General features: G+C 39.7%; 1 protein-coding gene across 1 annotated transcript in view; it reads left to right on the top strand.

Annotated features, from left to right (window-relative positions):
- IFT81 (intraflagellar transport 81) overlaps positions 1–7,656 on the top strand; it is a 43,142-nt gene extending 35,486 nt beyond the window's left edge. The window contains exons 15-18 of the mRNA XM_050906533.1: positions 23–94; positions 186–271; positions 5,101–5,146; positions 6,096–7,656. Of these exons, the coding sequence (XP_050762490.1) occupies positions 23–94; positions 186–271; positions 5,101–5,146; positions 6,096–6,278 (387 nt within the window). The 3' untranslated portion in view covers positions 6,279–7,656. The remainder of the gene's footprint in view (positions 1–22; positions 95–185; positions 272–5,100; positions 5,147–6,095) is intronic.
- Positions 7,657–25,806: the final 18,150 nt, after the last annotated feature.

Below are 25,806 nucleotides of genomic sequence, written 5' to 3'. Positions count from 1 at the left end.
AAATCTTATTCTTGTACTACAGGAAGTGAAAGGACTTCTCGAGGAGTGTGTTCAGGAAGAAAACAACTACCGTTACATTAACTGCATGAAAAGGGTAAGATCACAAGAGGGACCAAATTGTTCATTGTGAAATGAAATAGCAATTATAATATATATTTTTTAAAAAATTATGTATTTCTTTATAGAATCTAGAAGTACAGCTGCAGCGTGCTAAAGAAGAAATGAAGGCATACGTCTCCCCAGACCCACAGGAGAGACGAAAGGCAATTCGGTAAGCATTAATGCGTTTCCTTTGTGTGAACTTGAAGGATATTCATAAAGTAAGGTTGAAGTTAGGAATTTTCTCACTGGCATTTGAACTGGAGGACTTCACCTGATAAATTTAGAAACGCTATAATAATCTAAAAATAAGCATCTCGAATTCCAGTATATACTGCTGTAAACCTACGAGTTCTCTCAGACATACCAAAAGATTTTCCCTTCCTGCTGGAGATTATAGGCCCCAGATAGCGGTTTTAACTTGCAGCCCCTGTTGGCACAAGCTCAGGGAAGCTGTGCTTCAGCTAGGTCCTGCAGGAAGTGTGGCTCTACTAAACGTAATGCCTCTGCCAAGTTTCCCCTTGAGACTCCAGCGTGCAGGAGTAGAAGGTCTACCACCTCTCAGAGAGCAACCATATGCTGCCCGCCGATTCTGGCCATTTCTTGCAAATCTTCTACTCTTCTGTCGAGTGTAACAGCTATCGCCATCACTGGTACAGGAATGGAGGACTGCATATACTCATCCTAAATGGATTTGGGTTTGCTCCTAGTTGTAGTTCTTACTGGAGGTAGAATGAATACTCTTCTGCACCATCACACTAACCTTCATCTTTACACTCAATTTAATTGACTCCAATATAAAGACAGTTGCTTCATCCTGTGAGTTTTTTCAGGACCCCTTGCCTTTGCCTGGTAGGGAGAGGAGCAGAAAGGGTTATGAATTGCGCTGATGATTTTTTTTTTTTGTGTAGTTTTCTATTTTAGATGATGCTGTCCTGCCAAAGATTGAAATGTTTTCGGAGAATGAGATATTTTGGATTAATTAGCTGTGCTAAGAAGTCTAAATGTTACCATGTCATATAGATTTTTTTACACTCTACTGCATACTAAATATTTTTGTAAAAGTATCCTGTTTAAAATTTTGTATATGTTCAATCTTTTAATACAATATAAAAGTTGAAACAAAATTCAGGCAATAAAGTCAACAAGCTGGTTCAGCCCTATCAAAATTAAACATCAGGAAAATCCAAACCAGAACATTTATAACTTTCATTTGGTCAAAGTGTCAAAATACCTGGTTTTTAGTCTTCATAATTAGTTTTTCAAAATTTCAGAATTTTGCATGAAATAGAAATTCTGTTTTCCAGCTAGTTTTATCTTTGACAAAAATAAAATTCTTAGATCCTAGCTGTCAACAAAATAAACAAGCTTAAATTGTTGTCACTAGTTTTACAAAGTGGTCTTTGGCTTTCGCACCACAGTATTTCTGTCATGCAAATATTTATCAAAACAGTAGCTTTAAAGTTCATGTTTGCTGGGTTTGATCAAGGGTCGTCTTGTTTTATTTTTTAATGAATGGAAGGAGTGAAAAACACTCTGATGTTTTGAGAGTAGGACTGGGTCTCCTTAAAGGTGTAGTCAGTACTGTACCAAGGAATCTCCACAGAGTACATCATTTTCAGTTCAGTGCAGAGGGAGCATCAGCTCTACCTTGTACCTCTCCATCTCACAGCCTGCATCAATCGGCCTTCCTACAGTTTGCTTTATTGCTTAGGCTTTCAAAAGCCACAGCAATATAATTCCTTCATGTGAGGCCTCTCCTTAGATTTCTGCATTTGTATTTCAGCGACGGGACGGATTGTTGCCGAGGTCTGTGTGATCTGTCACGTCAGAGCTGCGGTTCATGTACAGTCTTCTGTACAACGTGCCAAAATGCTTCACAAAATTGCCCCATTCACAAAACAATTTAAAAACATGACTGAGTGGCAAAGCAAAGATAGAACTGCTTAATTAGATAATTAATAATCATTCTACATTCCATTTGAAAGCTTCAGACCGTCCAGCATGCTGACATCGCAACAGGAAAAGAGAACCAGTAGTTGTCTGTCACTTCTCAAAGGAGATGGAAGAATAAATTAATTTCCCGAGATATCTGTCCTCTTAGGACTTTTTACCTTTCAGAATAATTTCTGGACCGTTCTGTTGCAGTGGTGGCAACGAGGGAAGCACCGTTAGTTGGTAGTGTACGTAATCAAATGTCATTCAGTGTCACCAGAGGCAATTTCTTCACTCATTGTGAAGCGGGGTGAAAAAAGGCAGTAGTCGACCACTAAGATTTTACGGGCTCTGGAATGGGGCCATTGACAGGGATAGCGATGTGTCAAACTGAGCGAGAAAACTCCAGGGATTCCCTCAGGGGCCACTGAGACATGAGGTTGTCTTCCTCCACCAGATCCTTCATGAACTAGAAGTTGTCCCGATGCACCTTGCGCCGGTACCAGTGGAGCTGCGTCTCCTGCTGTTCTAGAACATGAGGCCGAGATCACTGGGAAATGAAGGGCTAGATTAATATCCATCACAGAGACCTTCTGCAAGCATCTGAGGCATGAAAATGTTTAAACACTATGTAGTAAACAATGTAGGAAAAATAAGAGTGAGTAAAGAATCAAAACTACTAATGTTAGGGTGGGAGAAGAGAAGGACGAGGAGCTAGAATGTGAGTGGAGGCTAAGCCACCTCTTATTCCATCTCCCAAAATAATGGAAGGCTGTAGGAAATAAAAGATTTCTCTAATGAAAGACGATGAAACAGCAAAATTAAGCAGAAGGATGAAAAGAGAAGTGGCTGTGAGAAAAATCTTAGTGATGATGTGAATATTCATTAGTATGAAAAGCAACAGAGCTCAGGCAAGCAGCTGAGAGGAAATGCGGGTCAAACAGCAGGCTCTGTCCTTTTATGGCCTCGCAGGGAAGGGGAGGGTCTGAGTTTATTCACAGATGCTAAACAAAAAATGCTCCAGCTCAAATACTTGTGAAACGAACAGCCACAATGTGAGTATTCACACAGACGAGCCATCAGAGCCAAATGCTGGAATTAAGCGTGAGTCCAGCTATGTCATTCCAGGTATGGTGAGGAGAATGTGAACAGAGCATTACCACTCTCTCCGCTGTCCCTGTTTCACTTGCTAACTGTGGGCACAGAAGCGAGGGAAATTATCCTCTCACAGTGACTATACACATTTTTGACCTTCTGTAAGAGGTCGCAGACCCGTCGCATTTAAATGAATTACAGCAAAGTTCAATAGAGAGATCTTTGCAAAATATAAAATGAGACAATAAGTTTTCTTCCTAGACATCCTTTTAGAATGTGAATGTATTTTTCAGCAGGCACTGGAATGTAAACGGAGTAAAAATGAACCATAAATAGAACGGCACTTTCGTAACAACATATTGAACAAAAAATGTCCTAATTCCGACCCTCTTTATTGAAGATAAACTCTCTGTTCTGTGGAGTCACTTCTTAGGAATGTGAAAAGTTAATTTTCTTCTCTAAAAATAGAAAGTGGTGGTTTTTTTAATGAAGTTATTAAGTTGCATTCTTTCCAGTCATCATTATAAATAGTAAAGAAAAACTTACTAGGAAAGACATCTAATCTTCTGATGATTACTTTGAAAACTCTACTTAAAAAAAAAAAAAAAAGTATGTTCTTGAGGCCAAATGTGTGTGAACATATGCTGTGTGCCAGTGGAACTAAGACGATTCAGTGTGGCTTTCCATCTCTCTGATTTGGTGAGGATTGCTAGGCATCAGCTGTGCAGCACAGCACTTGGAGCAGCCTCAAGACGGCTCTGATTTGTTCTGGCTAGAATTGTCCAAGAGTGAGAGCTCATAAAATGATCCAGCTTCATTCCTTGCACGTCCGTTCCGCAGGGAGTATGGCAGGCAGGACCAGGTGGCCGGGGCCCAAGTGCTCCGGTCGAAAGCCTGGCGTACTTAGTAGAAATGGAAGGAATATAAGAAACGCAATGCGTTGGTTCTACGCGGCTGCTCGCCACGCTCCAGCAAACCTTCACGCTCTGGTATCACGAAGGCTGATCTTTCTTTCTGGAAATTAGGATTTCTCTATGCAAAGGCCTTCTACCCTGAGCAATTTGGAAAGTTCTTTAGATGAGCCGGGTTATTTTGTATTCCGCTAGCAAACTCTCAACCTCTAAGTGTACCTGTTACACACGAAATATAATAATTGATTTTTTTTTTTCAAGTGAATCAGTGAAGAGGTTTTTTTATTGTCAAAAAAAAATTCATTTCAAAAAATTTTAAAAGAAGTACATAGTAATGTATCTGAATCGTGCTGTTACGGTTTGCGTATTATATTGTCAGGTTTCATGTATCAAGTTTGCATATGTCAGAAAGTGATCCAGCCACTTGTTACAGACAAAGGTGTACAGCCAAGATTTTTCATAATGAATGTCAACAGTTATGCTTCTAAGCCTATATTTAGGCACGTAAATGTGACGGCTGTTTTCTGAAAGTGAGGAACGCGCAGCGGTTCCATTGCAGTCATTGGATTTGTCAAACCTGGGGTGAAATACTATTCCCCTTCATTCCTGTATTTTCCCACTCATTCTAACGCTACAGTCGCAGCAAGGGCGGGCGGTGGATCTGTAAACTCTGACGCCGGTACAAACGAGGCCACTGGCTAACCTCGGAATATCACCAGGATACATGCATTATTGAAAAGGGATCAAGTATATCGTATCTAAATGATCTTGCTGTTGTCTTCGAGCTGGAAGGAGTGGTAATCATGCCTGCTTCAAAAATGTCAGAGATCTGATCCAATATCACTTTTCCCAACTGCACAACTGAGACAATCAGAGAGCTCTGACCCTTGATGTCGAGGGACACGTTGTCCTATGACAAAAAGGTTTCTTCATGCTTCCTCTTCTCTCTCATTTGTGAACCTCCCAATATTTTCATGATTTTCCATGCTTGCATCATTATTCTGTCCTATTACATAGAACCAAATCAAATCATAATAAAATTATTTTATCTTTCCTTTAGAGAACAGTATACACGAATGATCCTTGAACAAGAAAACCTTGGGAAGGTAAGAATGAGGTTTTTACCTTGTAAAAACATTGTACAGTTCGTATTTTTGTGGGGCTTATTACCAAAGGCTGTGGTCAGTCTTTTATAAAAAGCATATTGCAGCCTACAAAGAAAATTCCATTACTGCTGGCGTTGGTAACTAATACCCTGAAAAGAGATCACGCTCGCTCTTCAGGGCTTGATTTCCTGCAGAGTATAGCATGAGCCGCTTGTAAAAGATAGTCAGACAGCTTAACGTGACAGCACATTCCCTGAAAACCATTTGGATAAGAAACTGAAACGCGGGCCTAACAAACTGTGCCAGCTCAAATTTTATGTTGTATATAAAGCAACCTGTTGAAGACAATAAATTTTGAGCCTGTCAGCCTTATCACTGTTATTAAAGGCCAGGGGATCATCAGCGCAGCGGCGTTAAACAAAAGCAGTCGTCCATTTTTAATCGTGTATGGAGCTCAGATCAGCGCGGACGAGGTTAGGCTTACCAATTCACACTAAACATCTTTCTTTTATTAGTTTCCTTTTTATGAGTCAGTCTGTGAGCAATTTTTACAGGTTCGGGCTGCCACTATTAATAATCAGTAGCGGGTTTAATTGTAAAACATTGATTTCATGTTTATAATATCATGATATGAATCCATTGCAGGTTGCAACTTGATACCGCGAGGGCTCTGTATGGAAATGAACTCAGATTTTTCGCATAACTTCTCAAATAGATAAGACTATTATTTAGACAGTTGTAAAACATTGAAATAATTGTCAGTCCGTACAAAGCAGATATCTGAGTCTCAGGTGTTAATGCATTTATCACTTGCAAGGAGTGTTATCAACTTGAACAAAATAATATTTCAGTAGCATATTAAAATCTTTGTCATTCCAAGCTGCCTATGTAAGCAATTTTTGTGGCATAGAACTGTTCCAGAAATCTAATATTTTTGTATTTTTAACAGAAATTACGAGAAAAGCAGAAAGTTGTACGGGAAAGTCACGGGCCAAATATGAAGCAAATTAAAATGTGGCAGGATTTTGAGCAGTTAATGGAATGTAAGAGAGAATGTTTTCTGAAACAACAAAATCAAGCGGCCATTGGTCAAGTCATTCAGGAAGGAGGTAAAGACAGGCTTGTGTTATGAATTCTTCCTTCTTGATACCAACATAAAGTAGGAAGACTCTGTTGGCTTCTTAAAGGTAACCTCGTACTAAATATTGTTGCTTTCATCACTTCTACATAAATTTGTTGTACGTTATCTGGTTTTGGTGGATAAACAAAGAGCGCAGCTAACCGCTCTAGAAAGCTTTTCCTCTATCGTTTAAGTGACAACATAACGTGGTTAGGAAGATCTGTTATGAGAGCTGCACTAGGGTGAACCTCATCGTAAATCTTTGTTTCATGAGGCTGGGAATGGCATGCATCTGCAGAGAGATCAAAGAAATCCTTCTCCAGGGTCACAGAAAACTTACGTAATTGCTCTGCTCCTTATTCTGTATCACTAAGGTTACATTTTTGCAAGGCCTGGGACTTGATATTGTATAATTGTGGACCTCCTGGCTTGGCCCTCTCCTTCCTTATTGTCTTTATTCATCTAGTGTGACTGGCAAGAATGGAGCCATTTTCGCTCTGAGCTGCACAGACCTTGCCTGCACGCTCCTAGTCGTACTTTCCTTGCACGGTTGAATTAAACCGATTGTGCTTCCAGGAGACAGTTCATTGCCACAGCGTCAGGAGTAGGTTCTGAGAACAATTACTTGGATTCTGAGCTTTTTCCATTATCTTTTGTTGTTGTTTTTAACAAATGTATTTTTCTTGCACATATACCACCTTCTAATTTTTCTGAGTTGCCCACGTGAAAGTGTAAACGGTGGGTGACTGAAGGCTTTCCCCACTGAGGACATTTTGAGGTGTTTTGTCTGTGCAGCGTGGTTCCAACGTGATTACACTCCCCAAAAAGGGTCATCCCGGGGATGGAGGGTTATTGATGGATGTAAATATGGCACAGTGGTTCTTGCATATGTTAGGGTATGCAAAACAGGTAGGTAGACAAGGCCGCTGTGTACTCTGGCTTTGACCCGTGAGCTACAGGCAACTGTCACTGCCCTTACAATCGCATCGTGAGACCCACAGCTGAGCCAGGGTAAGAGGAATGCAGGTGAGGCTTGAAACTGTCCCTCGCGCTTCATCATTTCGGATGAGCGCCTCTTAGCCACAGTCAGGGATCAGCAGCAGAGAGATAAGGCTGTGGGGCCAGAACTCTCGCTACTCTTCTTTACTCTCTCGGCTTATTGAATTTCTAGATGGGGTTGGGTTTGGATTTTTTTTTTTTAAGTTTTTCCTGCCTGAAGTAGAATGTCTTTTCAGGACATAAAAAATAATTTCGCTTTCTCTGGTACCTAACTATGAGATCTTCTGCTGTCCTCTATATCAAGAGAGAGTATGGTAATTATATAGTTCCTAGGTTGCTTTTGCATTAAATCTATTTGTTAACAGAACTAAAATAAAATCTGATGACTATGTTTTGACTGTATGGTATTCTTTTTTTTTTACATTTCTTAGGTGAAAGAAGGTGAATTGTTAGTGACAAGTAGCTTGCTGGGCCACAGGAAAAAGAGGTTTGAATGGGTCATTTAGTGACATTTCTTTCAGATGCCCCCGAAGGGTGCAAAACTGCGGTGTATGTGTGAGGAGTGGGTCTCAGCTCCATAGATTCCCAGGACATCCTCATGTAAGCCCTCCCACGCTGCTGAATAGCTGCAGATAGTCTTTCCCAACAGCTGCACGCTAATCTTTCCCAGGACGAGGAGAAGCGGCACGTTTTCCCCTGCGCACACGTTCAGGGCGGGTGGAAGGAAGGCAGTTGTGTAGGACACGGGCAGAGGCAGAGCTGGCCGAGGTGGGGAGAAGGTGCAGCATTGCCACCACCCGCTGCTTCCATGAGCTGATTACACTACGCGGCAGGAGAACGGGCGTTAGTAAGGCACCGAAGGGAGGCCGTATCGATCTGGAAGGGAGAAGCTCCGGAAAAGGACGTATGCAGACTATATAGTGTGGGCACAGCCATCTCCGGAGACACCTATACATTTTCTCCCTGCTAGCCCTGTACCATTATTACCATACCTCACCTGCGTTGTACTGTAGGGGCTGTTGAGCTGCAGAAAGTTATGGTACTCACCTACCTGGACTGCTAAAGGAGGGTTTTGCTGAATACTTGCCAGCAATAGTAAAATAACACAGACAACTAGATATGAGACATGCTGAAAACATGGGATAATCACCAAAAATGGGCATTTAGGTTACTTAGGAATCAGCCTATGGATCAGAATCACCAGGCAGGGCAGGGAGAAAGAGGATTTTATATACTTCAAGTCAAAAGTTTTAACAAAACCCTAGAAACCCTATTTGAGCAGACCATTTATGCAACGATGTATTACATGGATTAGCCTGCTGCCCAGGAAAAAGCAATGCTTTTGAAATTCATAGCAATCACGTAGAGTAAGATTGAGTATAATAATTTTCTGTTTTCCTGTTCAGAGTTACCCTAAAAATAGTTCATGTTTCTTCCTTGTAAAAACAGTTTATTGCTAGTTACTCAAAGATGACGTGATTGTTGTTCTGATCTGATTAGTGTTCTGTCGTTGGTACTGCACCAAGAAAGGGCACACAGATGATACACTACAGCAGCAGCAAAATGACTTTCTGAGATGAAGCAGAAAATCATCATAACTGTTATGAAAAGAAAATTGGAAAAACTCAAATGCTATTTTTAGCTTTTCATACAAGTGGACGTTTAGTAAATGCAACTTTAATGGATTCTGTTCACTGGCTTTTCCACTTAGTTCATGATTTGATGGGAGCGTTCAAAAATCGTTGAATGTCACAGTTTTATCTTTACTTCCTAACTTGCAACAAAAAGCTTACTTCTCCTTTTTTTTACTTTGTTATTATGAATAGCCTAGCTGGCTAACTAATAAGATTAAACACACCATATGGAAAAATACCTGCCTTTCCCTTGTGAAGGTCCAAATAAATCAAAAACGTGCATAGCTAAATCCGGGGCTCCAGCACTTACCAAATTTCTTCCAGTTGGAACACTGATCCGAGCAGTCGCTCATGAGCAGCAGCTTACTCTGTTTCAAAAGGCTTCTCCTTATCTTTCCCCAGAACTGGATGAGGAAGTATTCCAGCTATAGAACCACGATAGTATTCTGCAGCTTTGCGTTATTTAGTCACGTTGACTTCAGCTGTCCTGAGAGCTACAGGCAAGTTCCACGTGGACCTCAGAGGTGAAATAGTTACAGGCATCAGAAATAGGCATGAGAAAACAGTGCATCTGCTGTGTTATACGACCAGCCATTTTACCATCTGGATATCGGATAATTTTGTTTATGTTAGTGGTACCATTTTACTTCCATTTGAACTATAATAAATAAAAGAAATGTTCTTAGACTTCCTTAAGTAACCCAAATCTAGGAATACTTATTTGTAGATCTTTACTCACATGGATATGACTATTAATGAAGTCATATGCATATAGTTGCCCACAATCATAAAAGTTAGGCCCTGCTATTGTATTTATTATGTTTAAATATACGGATTTCCAGAGCTTTCTTGATAAGACTTTCCTACAGTATGATGCGGCTCACTGTTATAAAGCACACTACAGCACAGGTATTCAGCAACAGTTCAGTGCCTAGAACTTGTCCTCACAATGAGGATGTTCTGATCAATAAGCACGGATCGTATAGTACCCAATAGGCAACATGAAATCTGTTCTCCGAGTGACTTGCTGGTTCAGGAACTGGAAAGGAAGTACAGAGCTGCTTCTCCTTAGATCGCTATTTCACGTCTGGCCCAGACGAACAGCGACGGCAAGCTCACTGCTAACTACCTGGTGGCTGTCCTCAGCAAGCGCTCTGTGCAGAGCGGTTTGGCAGTGTCAGTCCAATTCCTAAATCACCGCTCTGGCAGTGTTTGGCGAGCCTGGAGCCGGCTGCCGCACGAAGGCAGACAGATGTATGACTGCAAGACCAGAGAGACTGAAGCGCCGTCACCCGAAAGGTGTCCCCTTGGCAGAAAGGTCATGACACGTTGACACAGCGGAGTGTGGGAAGCTGTTACTCCGTCATCTTGTCGGTGGATGAGGAGAGCGCTGATGCTTGCAGGTCTGGTTTCTCTCGTTGGCCCTGTATTTGCTCAGACTTAAGTGGAAAAAAAATAAAGAACTCAATCTGAACGTGTGCCCTGTGTCATCATTTGTGGCAGTAGGTTTCCTGCTGAAGGGACGCTGTTAACTCTTCAGCTGCCTTCCTCTATTGCGATTTGTAATGGAAACAGAACTGGGATTTTCATGGACATGCCAGTGTTCCAGTGAGGAAGTATTACACGAATCAACAATTTTTATCACAAGGTACCACCTGTCTGGGCAACACCCAATTGGGTAGTTGTTTTTTAACAATCAGAATCTGACCCATTTCCAGCTTGTTTAGCGAGTTCTTTAAAGTCTCAGCATGAATTTAAAATGGGTTCTCCAAATTCTCAGCGCCTCTGTTTCTGCAGCGTTCGTTCCGCAGTAGCAGGCTCCAAACTCCCAAGGCAATCCGTTTTATTCCAAGGTCATTGGGTGAAAAGGCTATTTTTCACAATTGCATCACACTGATTTTCATGATTCTAGTTTACAGACAAAAAACCGCTGGAAGACGCTGCGCCGCGGTGATGTCACACTCGGTGAGGAGCTCTGGTGTTTGGGGGGGGGGGGGGCAAACATATTCCAAATAATCAGCAGGAACTGTGAGACAAATCATGCCGTCCGTACTTTCACAAACCCCTCGCTGACTTCAGTGGGAGTTTTGCCAAAATAAGGTCTGCTGGATTTAGCTCTGTACTCTTCCTCCTGACAGAACGAGCAGGAATTAAAGGGCCAGCATCAGACTTGTAAGACGCCGAGAATAAAAAAGAACTGTAATTATCTAAAGTAACGCCTTTCGGCCAACACAAAGCAATGCTCCATTAGACACATTCTAATTTATAACAAAAATTAAATGTTTGTGGAGGTTTTTCTCAGCACAAACAATCAAAATACACCAGTCCTTAGCAATATGGTTTGATTTTTATTGGACATCTATGAGAGGCTGTCTTGCACAAATCTAGTGCTGAAGTATTTCTAGCGTTTATCATGAAAATACAACGTTGTGCATTACCTTGGATTTAAGGGCATTATTTATATTTATTATGAAAAAAAGAAGTCTATTTTTACCTTTTTTTGCATTTCCATTCCTCATAGTTTTGACAAAAGTATGTTTTTGCAAATTAGGATACACACAACCGGCATTTGCTGAGTGCCAAGAACTAGAGTTCTTTTCCTGCAAATGGATCTCCTCAAGCCCATCTCTGTTATACTCTTTCAGTTCAGACTGCCATTACAGAATAACATGTCATTTTTAAGCTTCTAAATTTTATTGCAACTGCTCAAGTTTTAAAACCACTCATTTATACAATAAGCACTTAATTAGGTCTACTTTTGAAATAGGATAAAGCCAAATCCTGCACATTTTGCTAATACCAGAAAAAATGCAGTTGACAGGAGTATGGAAAATGGGATCTTGGTAGTTTTCAAAGATAAATTCCTTTCTCTCTCCCTGCTTCTTTTCCCTGGAATGGAATAGAAAATATGCCTGGCACTTAGGGAGCAACAACAACAAAATCATAAAGGCATACATCATGTACAAATTATAACCATGTAAGGGAAATAATGAAGGAATTAATCTCACAATTTCTTTATAAATTTTACAACTGGTTCATACTGAAAAAAAAAAAACCACAAAAATCTTAAGATTGCCTGCAATTAAAATTTGTGGGGGTTTAATGCTTTTTTTTTACTGGATTACTGTTTTTAAATAGCAGTTGAAACTCTAAGGTTATAAAATATGAATAATTCAGCAGTTTACTTGGTTTACACTACTGCAGCATTTTCTGGCAAGTAAACTAGTGTTTAAGCATTGCTTTGCAGTTATCACAGAAATCTCGGAGCCATTAGTGAAGAATTACCAAAAGCAAAAAGGGCTGATCAATTTGGGATTCTAAAAATTGAAAACCCAGAAGTTAAACATCACACGAAAATTATGCATCTTGCTTATCGACTGCTATTTACATGATGCGTTGCTCCGAGCCTGCATTCTGTGCACTGCAGCATTCAAAAACTTTGCATTGTTTTAAGTATTTCTAAAACATTGTACCCATCTCCCTTATTCCGTGCTTTAAAGCTTGCCATGTTTTTATAGCATATTAAAAAGAAAACAGAACTGTATCGGAACATTGAAAGTCACCCACAGACAACCTGCTCCACTAATATTTTACATCCATGTTGCATCTTTTGTTCGACAGGGTTTCTCTACTTCGTTGCCATTTTACGTAGGCTGATCAGGCTGCTCAGGTATCTGCATGAGTGAGCCATGAAACGGTGAGAGATCTCGTTAGTGTTCAGAGGACAGCAATGAGAATTCGGCATTTATTATTTCATGGGCAACGACAACATCATCTCAAAATTAAGTCTCCTTAGGAAAATATCTCCCACAGCTAATAGCTAGAAAGCAATCTGAATTCTTCTAACAAAGAGGTGGAGTGTGGCATACTTCATAGTGGGTTGTTACTGTTGTGCTTACTGTTCCTTTTTTTTATTTTATTTACTACACCGTACTTCAACCATTTGTATGTGAAATGCATCGCTTTAAAATCTATGTACACTGAAGGTTCTTTTCTGCTTGTTGATTTAATTGAATGAAGTGAAGGTTGATCGTAAAATACGACGAGAGGGAAAGAGAGAACTCATATACTGGAAAAAGCACTATAAATATTTTCCTGGGATCATTAACACAGCCTTGTAACACTTCACCCCGTGTAGCGGAAAGAATTATATAATCCTTTCATGAAATCTCTAAAAAGTATTTACAATTCCATCCCAAATGAATGTGGCTGGGTTTTAAGTGTAAAGAAAACATGCCATAATTCTTAATTCTGTTATCAAAGTTATTTTCAACCTTTGAAGGGATTCACTTGCGAGTGACTAGGCAGTGTCAAACAAATGTTCGACTTTTATTCTGACACTTCTTGAAGAATTTGATTGAAACTATATATGTCTAGATAACACTCAACAAAGTGCCCCTCTTGCGTTTGTTTCAAGATATTTTTGGAAACAACAGAGGCGACCTTGGATGGAGCTGCTTTTCCAATTTAGGACTTCATTTGGACTAAGAGAGTAAAATTATACTCTTTAATCCTTTTGCGTACCCACAAATAAGACAGTTTTATTTTATGCTATTGTAGAATCATTCTTCTGTGCCTTCTTCGCAGTGTCGAGCTGTTTAGGATAAGAATTATTTTAGGTAATCAACAGTTACTTTCAAAACTACATATAAATAGTCCTCCGATGTATCACATGTCCCTTAAAAATATTGTGGAGTCTAAATGAACAGTGGTCCTTTATGTAATACCTTTGCTTCTTTAGAACTAGTGTTAATAAATAAGCGTTAGCCTTTGTCTTTGCTTATAGACGTGAAGAATCTGATTTGAAGCCAGAGCTCGCACAGACTTGATGTAAAGTCTAAATGAGGAGAGTGGTAATGCTGGCGAACGCTCTACGATGGGGCTGCCACCTGTCCAGATCACAGGAGAAATATTGTTTGTCAAGCTTCAAGTTTAAAAGCCAAGGTTAGGAGCCAGGTTCTCTGTACATCCAGAGTGTTTTCGTCTGACTTCGGTTTGCCAGCTGTGCAATTGTATCTGTAAAATTTTATTCCATCTAATCACTTAAGACCTTTTAAATAGTTTGCACTTAATTTGCTATACAATCAATATATTTTAATTCATTTGTATTACTCTCTGTTATAGGCATACTGCACTCCGTAACAAAATGGAATTAGTTTGTCGCAATGATAATGCAGTTTCACTGCTGTGAATAAAACCAGAATTGACAGAGTACAGTGTTCTTGTCACTTATCCTGTACAATGTTTACTCTCTTCAATAATAATGTTGTCCGGTGTTACCTAATGATCAAATACGAAGTATAATATGGAAACTAAATCTAGACATGCCAGTGGAATCTATTTGAGGTAAGTGGTATATGCAAATGCAGATGTAAATATACTACTTGGGAGTATATTGTTTATATTCATTTGATCACAGTGTCAATGCATGTCTTTGTAGCTCTATTATATATATGACCCATGGCTCAAGTTCCAACTCTAGAATATCCAGTTCCCTGATTTTATGGCATTGTCATGTAAAGTAGTTGTGGACCGCTTAAGAGAAGCAACTCTTAACTGATCCTGTGAACCTCTATGTATGTGAGCATGACTACGTTAGCATATGCACAGATCAGGTTAAAATAAACTATTTGGTATAGCAACTTCCATCATAGAATCTCAAAATAATTTACAAACAACTCCCTAGTCAAGTCTGTTGACCGTATAGCCAGGTAAACAAGTTGCTGCTATTTAGATTATTTTCTAGACAAACAAACCACGGTATGGAATGAAACAGAAGCAAAAGTAGGAATCTGGTCCTTGTCTCTGGGCTGTGGTCTCCAGGCATGCCCAGGATTGCCAACCTGATCTCCCTGAGAAACCTCCTGAGTCTCGTCCTGGGCACGGTTGTTCAGACCCCCGAACCCTCACCCTAGCCCGAGGTTTGGTTTATTTGAACATAAAGGAATGATATAGCAAACGTCACAAAATTTTCCAGTGCAGTAGTCAGTGTCCTAGCTTTGAGTATCCTCATCTGACCCCTGCTACTCACTAAAAAGTAATTCAGAAGTAAAATGTCTGTACATTTGCAATGTGATAATTCATTGAAATGTGTAACGGAAAGGTCGTAACAGATACAGATAAACAAATGTGATACAGACAAACGTAAAGCCGTTTCCTGAAGGGGCTTTTAATTAAATTGTAACAAGGAATTTCAAACATAAAAAGCATCACAACTACCTTCGTTGAGCTAATGGAGTCAACAAAACTAAATGTGAGATTTTCTCTTACCCTGAGATCTTTTTATAATCCCAGAGAGAGAAATATCAGGAGAAGCAGTCCGAAACAGAAACACTGTGTGTGTGCATATGCACGCATGCATGCAAACAAAGATTAGGTCTCTCAGCTATAAACTGATATACAGCACTCCGGGGCGACTTTTTATTTGTGTGCCTATTCTGTGTACGTTTTCAGTTTTTTACAAGTGTCTGCTTTGTGCTGTAGCCGAAACACATTGATTATATAACCTAGCACAGAAATAACAGGAAATTTTATTTTCTCTTAAACACCTAGAGGAAATGAAGAGATTTTGAATATTATTCAATATTTTCTTCAAAATATATAAAGATGCATGAATGTGAAAGCACTCCAAGAGCAAAACTGGCTGGCTTAGAACACGGTAAGGGACGAGAGAGTTTGTGCTTCTGGTTTATTGGCAGGCAGCTGTGGTCAAAGCTGCTGCTTCTGCTTGTTTGGTCTACTCCTCAGTGTTCTGGCATGCTCGAATTGGTTGGAATTAGACCTTAAATAAAGAGGCAGCAGATTTATCACTGGAGCACTAAATTTTGCTTTTATATGTGAGAACAAACCCAGGGTAACCTCAGTTAATGAATAACCCAGTCAATGGTGATAACTCCTGGTTAGTCTGATAAATTTGGCCTTAAACAAAGCCTGAACTTTTGTTGATACAAGCATATACCGCAGGGGAGTAAAACCATTTTCCCCATGAAAAATTTCAGTCTCAACAGCACAAGAAAATCAAACGTTCATATTATTTCTTGAAAAAAAAACCTGAAAAACCATGTTTAAAAAAAACCCACAACTTTTTAATGCAAAGTTAAAATGTTCAAAAGAAAACTTATACTTTTTGAAAAAAAGAAAAAAGTTCTTTAGTCAATACAAAAAAATAAAACCAACTCAAATAGCTTCGATGGAAATGTTCTCCTTACTTACAAGATGTACAGCCTATTACTGTATAGTTCCATTAGAATCAGATGAACTCCTCACAGCAGGCTCAGCAATGCTTACAGTATTATATTCTCCATGGAAAGGCATGGCTACTGGAGTTTCATAATAAGGGCATTTTTCTTTGGTACAGCAGCTGCATCAGAGCTAATTTTACCTGCAAATACACAGTGCTGGTGCAATTTATCTTTCTTTGAAACAATCCATATGGGTACATCCAGTTTTTATAAAAGGGCATTCAACAAATAGAGTGGTTTGCAATGTTATTGCTTCACTGATGGATAAATATTGAATATCTAAACACATCATTAGCTAATTAAGTTGGGGGTCATTACTGGCCGGAGATAAAGCACACAGTAAGTAAGCATGGATTAAGCCTTCCCTCTTACTGCACATACTGTGGTTGCTCCCTGAATACAATGAGGATGTAGGTTTCCAGGAGATTAAATCCAGCAGTAATTTGCACCTGGAATCTACAAGAAGGCCAAAAAAACTTAAATGGAGCTTCTTAAATTGCAGGGTGCTGCATAAACTGTATGGAACTTAAGCCAAAGCTTCTTCAAAAACAAAATCCCTCCAGTAAAATAGTAGTGAGAACTCTGCTTTTCACTGAAATCGTTACTTGGTATATACTAATACATTCTTTACAATTTATCTTTACAAGGCACAGACAGTAAACCAAAATTCACAAAACGCTGTTTCAAAAGAGAAGCCGCCCATACATGCACGCCACAGGCGCACGCACCTCCCGCCATTAGACCAGAGCCAGCAGTAATCCCAGCCAATCTGCCCAAAGCAGAGCCATCAGAAAACAAGTTCTACATAGAAGATTTTATTTTCCCATAGGACTGCTGTTTCATAGCCATTACCGCACTAATGGTAAAAAAAAAATCAGTCCCCACACCCATGTTCCTCCAGTTGTAACCACCTTGTGCTTCACCAGCAAACTGGTTCTATGACTGACTGCGTGTTAAGATTTTTGGAGAACTGACCCATCTGAAACCTCTTTTTCAAGGCTTGTTTGCAGCCACACATTGTGGACACACAAGTCCACAAATGCAGTATCTAAAAGACACTGTATGCAGGCTCACGCTGTTTGCATAATTTTTTAAAACTAAATTATTATTTTAAGTGCTGCCAACAAGCTAGAAGGGTCTACACTAAGATGAGTGGGCCAGTTAAAGAACACGCAAGAAGCTAGGTCATGGGCAGAGCACACTCACTCCCGCCTAGAGTGCCTGTGGAGCAAAACAGCTGTAAAGAAAACCCAGACTGCTCGAAGAGAAAGCCTATGAAAGACAGCAGCTTTGCATTCAAAAGAATCCTGTCCCAGATGACTTACAAAATTCCACGTTAGTATAGTCATTGATGGTTTACACTAGCATACGGTGATACAAATTACTGAATAGTTAGGAAAAAACAACTGGTAGCCTGAGAGAAGAGGTGGGACTGCCCTGTGGTACCATAGCCTAAACCAGCTTACAATCATTGTGAAAATGGTTTTTTTCAGTTGTGCTGGCACAACTCTTTGTGGGGCTGCAGAGTCAGGCTTATCACAGTCTCTTGGTGAAAGATGATTATTAACTCAGTTACTCAGTTTATAGCCACAAATAATTGTAAAAGCACATCCGAAGGGGTAGAGAGCAGCAGGCGAGGAGCTGGGAGCAAGTGGGCAGGGACACAGAGAACAAGGGTCTGGGGCTTCCTAAACTGCCTTCGCCGTCAAAGAAAATGTTTTGCAGAACTGCACCTATGTCTGCAGTTCCTGTTGTCCGCGATGTGCTTCAGTGATCGGCTCAAGACGGTCCGAAGACAAATTAGAAAAATAACACCTGTTTTATTAAAAAGCTCATAAGCAAAGGTGAAATCTCCCCTTCATCAAAACCTACTCCCCTAACGGGATGTTGAGTGATCACAGAGTTAAATAACAAAAAACAAGACAGAAACATTTTATCATTTAAGAAATGCTTACCAGGCGATCAGTGTTGGAAGGCAGGAAATTAATGCTCATAACTTCTGATTAGCTTTGTCAGAGGTGTCATGCTCCTCTCTTTTGTGTGATTCTCAAAAAACGAAACACAGAGATGCAGAGTGATCACCTGAGCTTTTGACTTTCCAGGGAATGCTTTTCCCTCCATAAACTCATTGTCCTCCCCTCACAGAACGTATGCATCTGTTAAACCGGAACATAAAGGTCTGGAAATCTGTCTGCCTACGTGACGGTATAAATCAGCCTAAGTCACTTTCCTGATGTAATGTCTGGGACAGATCCCTTCCGATTTCCTGAACAGGATTTTGGAACAACCAAAGAGAAAACAGACTGCCCTAATTAGTGTACCCCGTCATTTACATTGAGCCTTGCTCATTGTAAGGCAGGACTTCATGAGTTTTATTGAGTGCTACATTAATGCCCAGACACATTGTACATGTTCTGTAAGGCTGATAGTTAATACGAGCTAAAATACAACAATAGGGAGATTATAAAAATGCTTATGCAAGAAACTGTGGAAAACTCATAAATACTGGAATCCAGTTATGGGTTATTATGTAATTCAAGCAGACAGTATCTTTCAATCTCTTAAGCAATGAAAATTTAAAATATGTAATAAACCCTACATCATCGTGTGTCTTGTTTATGGTCAGCTTAAGGTATGAGCGCATGAATGATTACGCACTATGCCAGCCTGTTTTGGATATATGCCTTTGCAAAATTAAGAGAGATACGTTGCAAAGGAAACATTCGCAACAGTATTTTTCTACGTAAACGCTTTCATCCTGAGCTTTATTAAAAAGATACATAACTAATACAGATGTAATAATAACAGACATAACTGCCAGCAATTCATGCAATATCATGAAGATATGCATAAAAAAAGTCTTATAAGATCAAAATGTCTGCTTATAGGAAATGTCAGACCCTCCTTATGATTAATAGGATGGCAATTATTAGGGGAATGATTCACTCGTGCTATAACCCCTATGAACTGAATGAACTAACCTCTTTTGAGTCAATCAAGTCACACCTAGCTAGGAAAAAAGAGTCCGACCCAAATAATCCATAATTAGATCATCAGCTGCTAACACTATTGATCTCCTGAGATTTGGGGTGGCCTGAGCTGCCCTCATTCTCCAGCTGCAACTCAGAGAACAGACTTCATTCTTGAAAGAAAAGAAACAATTTTAAGAGGCACGTGGAATGCTAAAATAATGATGTTGGATAGCCATCTTCTTGGAAGTATCTTAATTTGTTGCTGTTAAAATATCATCAGAAATCAGATTATGACCTTGTCAAGCAGAACAGCAATTACACTATTGCTTATATAATTGGGGGTCTGCTTGCTGCCTTTTATTATACCTTGCAGGAAAATTCAGGTGCTGTTCAAATAGATTTAAGATCTCAACAGCAGGTTCAATCTGCCAAAATCACTACACAAAAGTTCAGCTGCAAAGACATTCTTTACACAAATCGATTTTTAGAAAGCCAAAAAAATGAATCAATACTGAAGGTATAAAAGAATGAATTTCTGTATTATTCTCATATATTGGGTATTTAATGTCTATTGCCTTTAAGAACATGATATTCTTGGAATAATTCAAATTGGTACACTCTGTTTCTAGCGCTACTTTTCCAGTGGTCAGTACATAAATGTAGTGGGTTACATATGGCTTTGAAATTTTACAATGATAGCTCTTAAAGTAAAAATAAGTATTTCCATTTTAGTAGCTTATGATGTAATTAAATTAAAAATGTTACGTGCAAAAATTTTGATTTTATTTAGAATATCTTATTCACAGCACAGCTCTGATGACTATTAAATCTGTTGGAAAAAGAAAACCTTATTGGTATCAGGTACAAATAAAACTCATTCCTTCCCAAAACCGTATATATTAAATCCTTTCAAGCACTAACACACTGAGGCACATAGGATCCTTCAGAAAGATCAGAAGGCCCTCACACTAACTGCAGGGGTTTTTTCCTCATTTCTATGGCATATGTTGTATCAGAAATCACAGTTAAAAGAAATTTCATGCTCAAAATTGAAATATTTTCTCACATTTAACTCAGCCAAAATTCCTGTGATGGCAGAATTAAATTTGGGTTTGTTCTCAAATGGTAAGGAAGCTACAATATGGAACAATTACAATTTTTTTTTTATTCCTAACTACAAAGACTGTTACTTTGTCTGAACATTTATAATCATCTTAAAGAGTCATCTGTAGCTGTCAAATAAGTCCATTGTCTCTGCCCAGAATTTCTTATGAATTTTTTAGAGGAACTTTTGTACGTACTGATCTGGAAGAAATAATTAATCCTTTTTTGTAAAATGCAATGAGTATAGCAGATAGGAAGTGATATTTACTTACAAACACTTACATGTAAGCAGCACCTTAACCTCAGCTGAGACTCTCTTTTTCCCACGACAGATAGAAAGGTGGACTGCTAACTTAGGACCACATCAGGCACCACATCCAAAAATTAAATTCCAGGCTGGTCAGACTCGGATTGGGGAGAGAACAATGTTGGTGATTTCAGTGTCTTTGTCTTCTGCCAATATTTTTATTTTCTTGCAGTAAAAATATCCCTAGAGGAAAAGATCTCACTGTATGTAACTCTTTTTTCTGTTGAGTCATTTGGTTTGTTTATGTATACTATGTAGGGTGTAGTTTTACAAAATGCCTTCTGCATGCAGGAAGAACTCCCCTCTGAAGAGATTCTCTACCTGAGCATCAGGGAAAGAAATAAATCTGGAGCTGATGACATTTCAAGGGCAAGGAAAACAACTGTTCAGAGGAGAATTATCTGATTTGGTTCGTGTTCATTTTTACTTATATCTAGCAATCTGCTCTCCAACAGAAGATGCTTATATGCAGAAGAGAAGACTGTCTCCTTTTTGGAGTGATGCCCGATCCGGAGAAAAGGTGCCACTAAGGACAACAGGTATGTCTTAAGCATGTATTAGCTAATGTAATAAGTGCCTAGTGTTGTAAAAGCAATTGTATCTGTCATATATGTTAACTAGTTAAGGATAAATTCTTCATTTCTTCCCATCACGCTTCTTATCCACTAGCCAACATAGGCTAAATCTGCCTTCCACTCAGGAGTACGTATTCCAAAGTAAAATATTCCACATGTGGAATTTAGAGTTAATTATTCCCAAATAACTTGTGTAGAGAAGCTCTAGGGTACAGCTCGGTTAATTTGTTTTACACATGCTTACTGCCAAGCTAGAGGGCTTTACAATTTCACAAGAAATCTTTTCCTTTCAGGAACTGTTTGGAGAAACTTTTCCAATCCTAGTATCCTGTAATGAAGGTCTGAATAACTCCAGATTGCAAACTGAAGTAAAACAGATTGTAGCAGACTGGTGAATAGGTTAAGAAGCAGAAAAGACCTGTTACTTTTTGCTGCAACTGAATCACTAAGAAAAATGCAAAAGGGAAAAATCAATTTCCATCTGCTTAAGTCTCAACCCTTATTTTTAGGTTATTTCTACGGTAGTGATTTTGTCTTGCAAACTCTTTCATGTAAGACATCAAATAATGTCGAGTTACTGGTGTGCCAGCTATGGTATCCAGTAGTTACTGAATATAAACCTGAGTGTTGGCGTTCTCCAAGTCTTTGCCTCAGTAATATCTTTAAACATAATAGTCTCTGCCTGTTGGCTTGTTTTCTCATAGGGAGGGTGACAGAACATTTTGTGTTCTCTTATCTTCAATAGCAATGAAACAGGAGGAGCTCCACAATGCGAAACCAAATCTACTGCTATTAATACAACATCCCCGCCACAGAGAAGAGATTTGTTTATTTACCAAAGCTAGAGATGCCTCTCTCTGACCTTTCCAGAGCTTGTGTGCTTTAGCTGGGAATAGATTCCTCAGAACTGGGTGCTCTTTTTAAAAATATACAGTAAAAAACATACACCACCCCCCCCCCCCCGAAACAGAGCCCAGGCTGTATCCCAAATTGCATGAAATGACACACAGCTTTGAACAGTTAGAATAAGTCTAACTAGGGCACAGTCCGTGTTCAGTTTTGATGACTTTGCTCGTGCACAGAGATCAGTCAGCTCTCCAAAGCCCCCTCGCCTTCCTTCCTGCCACTCAGTGACACGTTTAGCTGACTATAACCATACATGGGCCCACTTTCTGTCTGAGACCTAACATCTGTCTGCAGCCTAAGAAACCTACCGGTATAGATTTTTTTATTCCTTGCATAATTAAAAAGTGCTTCAGACTGTAAGGTATTTGGTTTAAAAAGAAGCAAAACAGAGATTGTATTCTTCTGGAATTCACCCTGCTTTACCTGTGCTTTAAACCAGTGAAAATCATTACATACACAAATCAAAACCTTTTAAACTATATTTTTCACAGTTTCTTGTATTTAGTGACCTGTCTATACAACTTAAAATAATATCTGCAAGAGTTAAATCTCGCATTAGCATTAAGGATTCAACCTGGTTTAACCTCATAGACTCACAACCCATTTTGTTAAGCTGGTACATCTCTAGTATAGAAAGAGCCTCAGAGTGCTTCAAGGCTAGCTTTGGTGATCCTTGTCGGCCAATTTTAAAGTTCCCTAGCTGTCTGCTTGCCAGAAGCAGCTGCCCTGCAACATAGTTGGCAAAAATGAGTGTAGGCTGGCTCCTCAGCCATCTAGTTCTCCAGCTCGCCATATTAATTCAAACCACCACCGATTTTGGTACCTGCCCCATGACTGTTTGATATTTTAGTCTAAGCAGACTATTACTGAATTACAGAAGCAGACCCAAGAGTAGGAACTGGAAACCCGGGAAGGAACTGGCCCTACATGTCCTGATTCCAAAGCAATAATCACTAAACAATATATAAAAGGAAAACAATAGTTATGCCATCTCCTCCTCCTCCTCCAACAGAGCTACAACAGAAGGCAGCACATAGTCCTAGGAAGACCCAGTCTTATCTGACAGCTGTCAGATAAGCTCTGAGCATGCTTGCTTAACTGAATCCTCCAAAGACCGAGGCTATAGCTGGTGTTCTGAAATCTCAGTCTGGGTTTAAGGCACTGCAGTCGGTTCCCCGCTCCTGCTGTCCCTGCCCCTGTGCAGCCGTGCCATCCCTCAGTCATGTTGGCACCAGTGCTCACGCGGCAGAATTGCAAGCCACATCACAGAGTTGTTCACCTGAAAAGTAATGCAGGGAAAAAAAGTTCAGGCAGCCTCGTTCAGCGTTCAGTTCAGAGTGTGACTGACCTGTCTGTCAGCTGTACTGGTAAAATTGCTTGCAGGGCTGAACACTGGTTAAAATCAACAGCTTCTTCCCTGGATAACTTTCCAGTGCCTGTGTCCATACAATGAGAGAGGATGCAGGGATGGAAACCAGCAGCAAGGTGTAAGGTGGAAGCACGACTTCTCCTTTTGGCAGAAGTACCAGATTTGGGGCAGCTTAAGTTGTTTGTTGAACTATGTATTATGTCAAAGTCTTGTTTTAGTTATCATATTACTTATTGTTTTCTAGGCTTTATATACAGGGTCCTGTGGTTTGACAGTGCTAATCACCTGTAGAATTAGAAATAAAAGCCAAGAGTCCAAAACAACTGTCTTTTCTCTATAACCATTGGGCAATATTATCTATAAATAAAATGTTCCAAATATTATTCTCAACCATACAGCAGCTTGGAAGGCCAAAAAACTGTCTTTCATTACTCTAGAAACTACTTCACGCTTTTGAAGGAACTAGTTTGGCAGTGATGCATCCCCTCATGCTCTGACCAACTTCACACTTCATTTTTTATCCAAATCTAAGTAACAGGCTTTGGGGACCTTGCTTGTGTTCCTTCCTACTCAAGTCTGTTCCCATCTGCCTGATCCCCTCAGTGACTTTATAATACTTCTTTTGTGTCACCAGAACTACTGCTGCCTCCCAGTCAAACTTCCCACACTGGTCTCTAAAACTGCACTCCCTGCTTTTGCATGTTGAGTTTCTGTATCTGCAAGTGCATGAATAAGGGCTTGTTTGTATGCACAAAATTTACTATGACCATTTTTACAATTTGGGTTTAGGCGGAGAACTCTGTACACATAGCAAAGCTCTGTCGCCATGGAAAACTGCCAAAAAGCATCTGATGCTGGTAATGAGGGGAAGGTTTTGTGAGGAACCTGCGCAAAGAGGTCCCTCACCTCGCCTGATTCACAGCTGGGGTTTCTCCCTGGCAGTTGAGACCGGTGATGTGAGAGGTTAGTCGAGAGTGGGAGCAGATTCCTGTGGGGCTTCACCAGCCAAATTCCTATCTAGCAAAAGGTTGCTACAGCAACTCTGAGCCTCCCGAGATACGAAATGACTATAATGGCTGCTGCAATGCCTCCCTACTGCTCTGAACCAGGATAAGGAAAATCCTTCCCTTTGATACAGAACAGCTACCCACTGCCACGCTTTTTACATCAGCTCTATGCAAACACCAGGTTTCCTGAACTTGCTCAGGAACTGATGGCTACCTTTCCCTCCAAAGCAAGATGCAGTTCCTCATTTGCCTGTAATACAAACATAGAAATAATAAACCTAAACACCACACACCAAGGACTACAGTTCCAACACTTTTTTTCCCATGGAGATGGTAAGAGAAAAAACAAATCATATCACAAAAGTTAATATACTACTGAGTGGGCTGAACAGAACATAGAAACCCATACAAAGTCAAAATATGTATTTTCCAGACTAGAGTTTGTGGTTTTCAAAAACCACATAGATACGAAAAAACATAAACAAAGCAAAACAGGACAAAAACCCTCATAGCTTCTCAACGACTGTCCAGTAGTTTTTTGGCGGCCTCCAGCCTGTGCATGTTTTCCTCTGGCATTTGGCCCGCTCACAGGTCGTTCAGTCCACTGGACTATGTAATAAATACCAGACAGAGATGATGCTTTAGACAGAACGGGAACACTTGTGACCTAAAGAGGTCCTGAATCTAGAATGGGGTGAACTGAGGATAATCGGGGCATAGCAACAGCAAATATCAGTGTACACCGTGAGTGGAAAAACTTTCTCAAAATTGCTCCCATTTCCCTCCTTTTCACTTTTCAGCAACCCAGTTTGCTCTAGAAGCCAAAGATGAAAACAGCAGAATCAATTATCTGAAGTAGTACCTGTGCTTACCTAAAATAACTGGATTACTTTTAAAATTATTTCTTTAAAAAAGACGTCGCAACAATACAGCTGCTCAATTTTATCCTGAGCATAGCATTTTGGCCGCAACAAAAAGGACCAAATTCCTCTGGGTATAAATCCAGTAAAATGGATACAGTTACCTCTTGGCTGAATTTGGCTCAACATGCCTAGAACATCCTTTGGGATTGTTCAATCCAAAATATTGCACTAATCCAATCTCCTGCAGTTGCCAAACACTGTAATGTTTGGTGTCAGCATGCGGCATTTTTTGACACAAGCTTGGTCTCTAATAGAGTATTTCATTGGTTTCTTAGCTTTCACCAAGTCTGTGAGCTTTTGGATTAATTCTGAAAAGCCTGAGAACAAACTATGTTTTCAGTATGTCAAAATATCTTGCTCAAGTCAGAGAAAAATTTTTTTTTTACTTCCCTCAGTTTGGTGTCTACTGTGAAGATGATTCTCAGAGACCAAGAAAAGCATATAATGTTTAAAGCAAAACATTTGTTAACTAAGGATTTCTTGGATTTTTCTGCTTTCTTATT

The sequence above is a fragment of the Gymnogyps californianus genome, chromosome 16 (assembly GCF_018139145.2).
Source record: "Gymnogyps californianus isolate 813 chromosome 16, ASM1813914v2, whole genome shotgun sequence".
NCBI lineage: Eukaryota > Metazoa > Chordata > Aves > Accipitriformes > Cathartidae > Gymnogyps > Gymnogyps californianus.
This window is presented reverse-complemented; position numbering and strand designations above follow the sequence as displayed.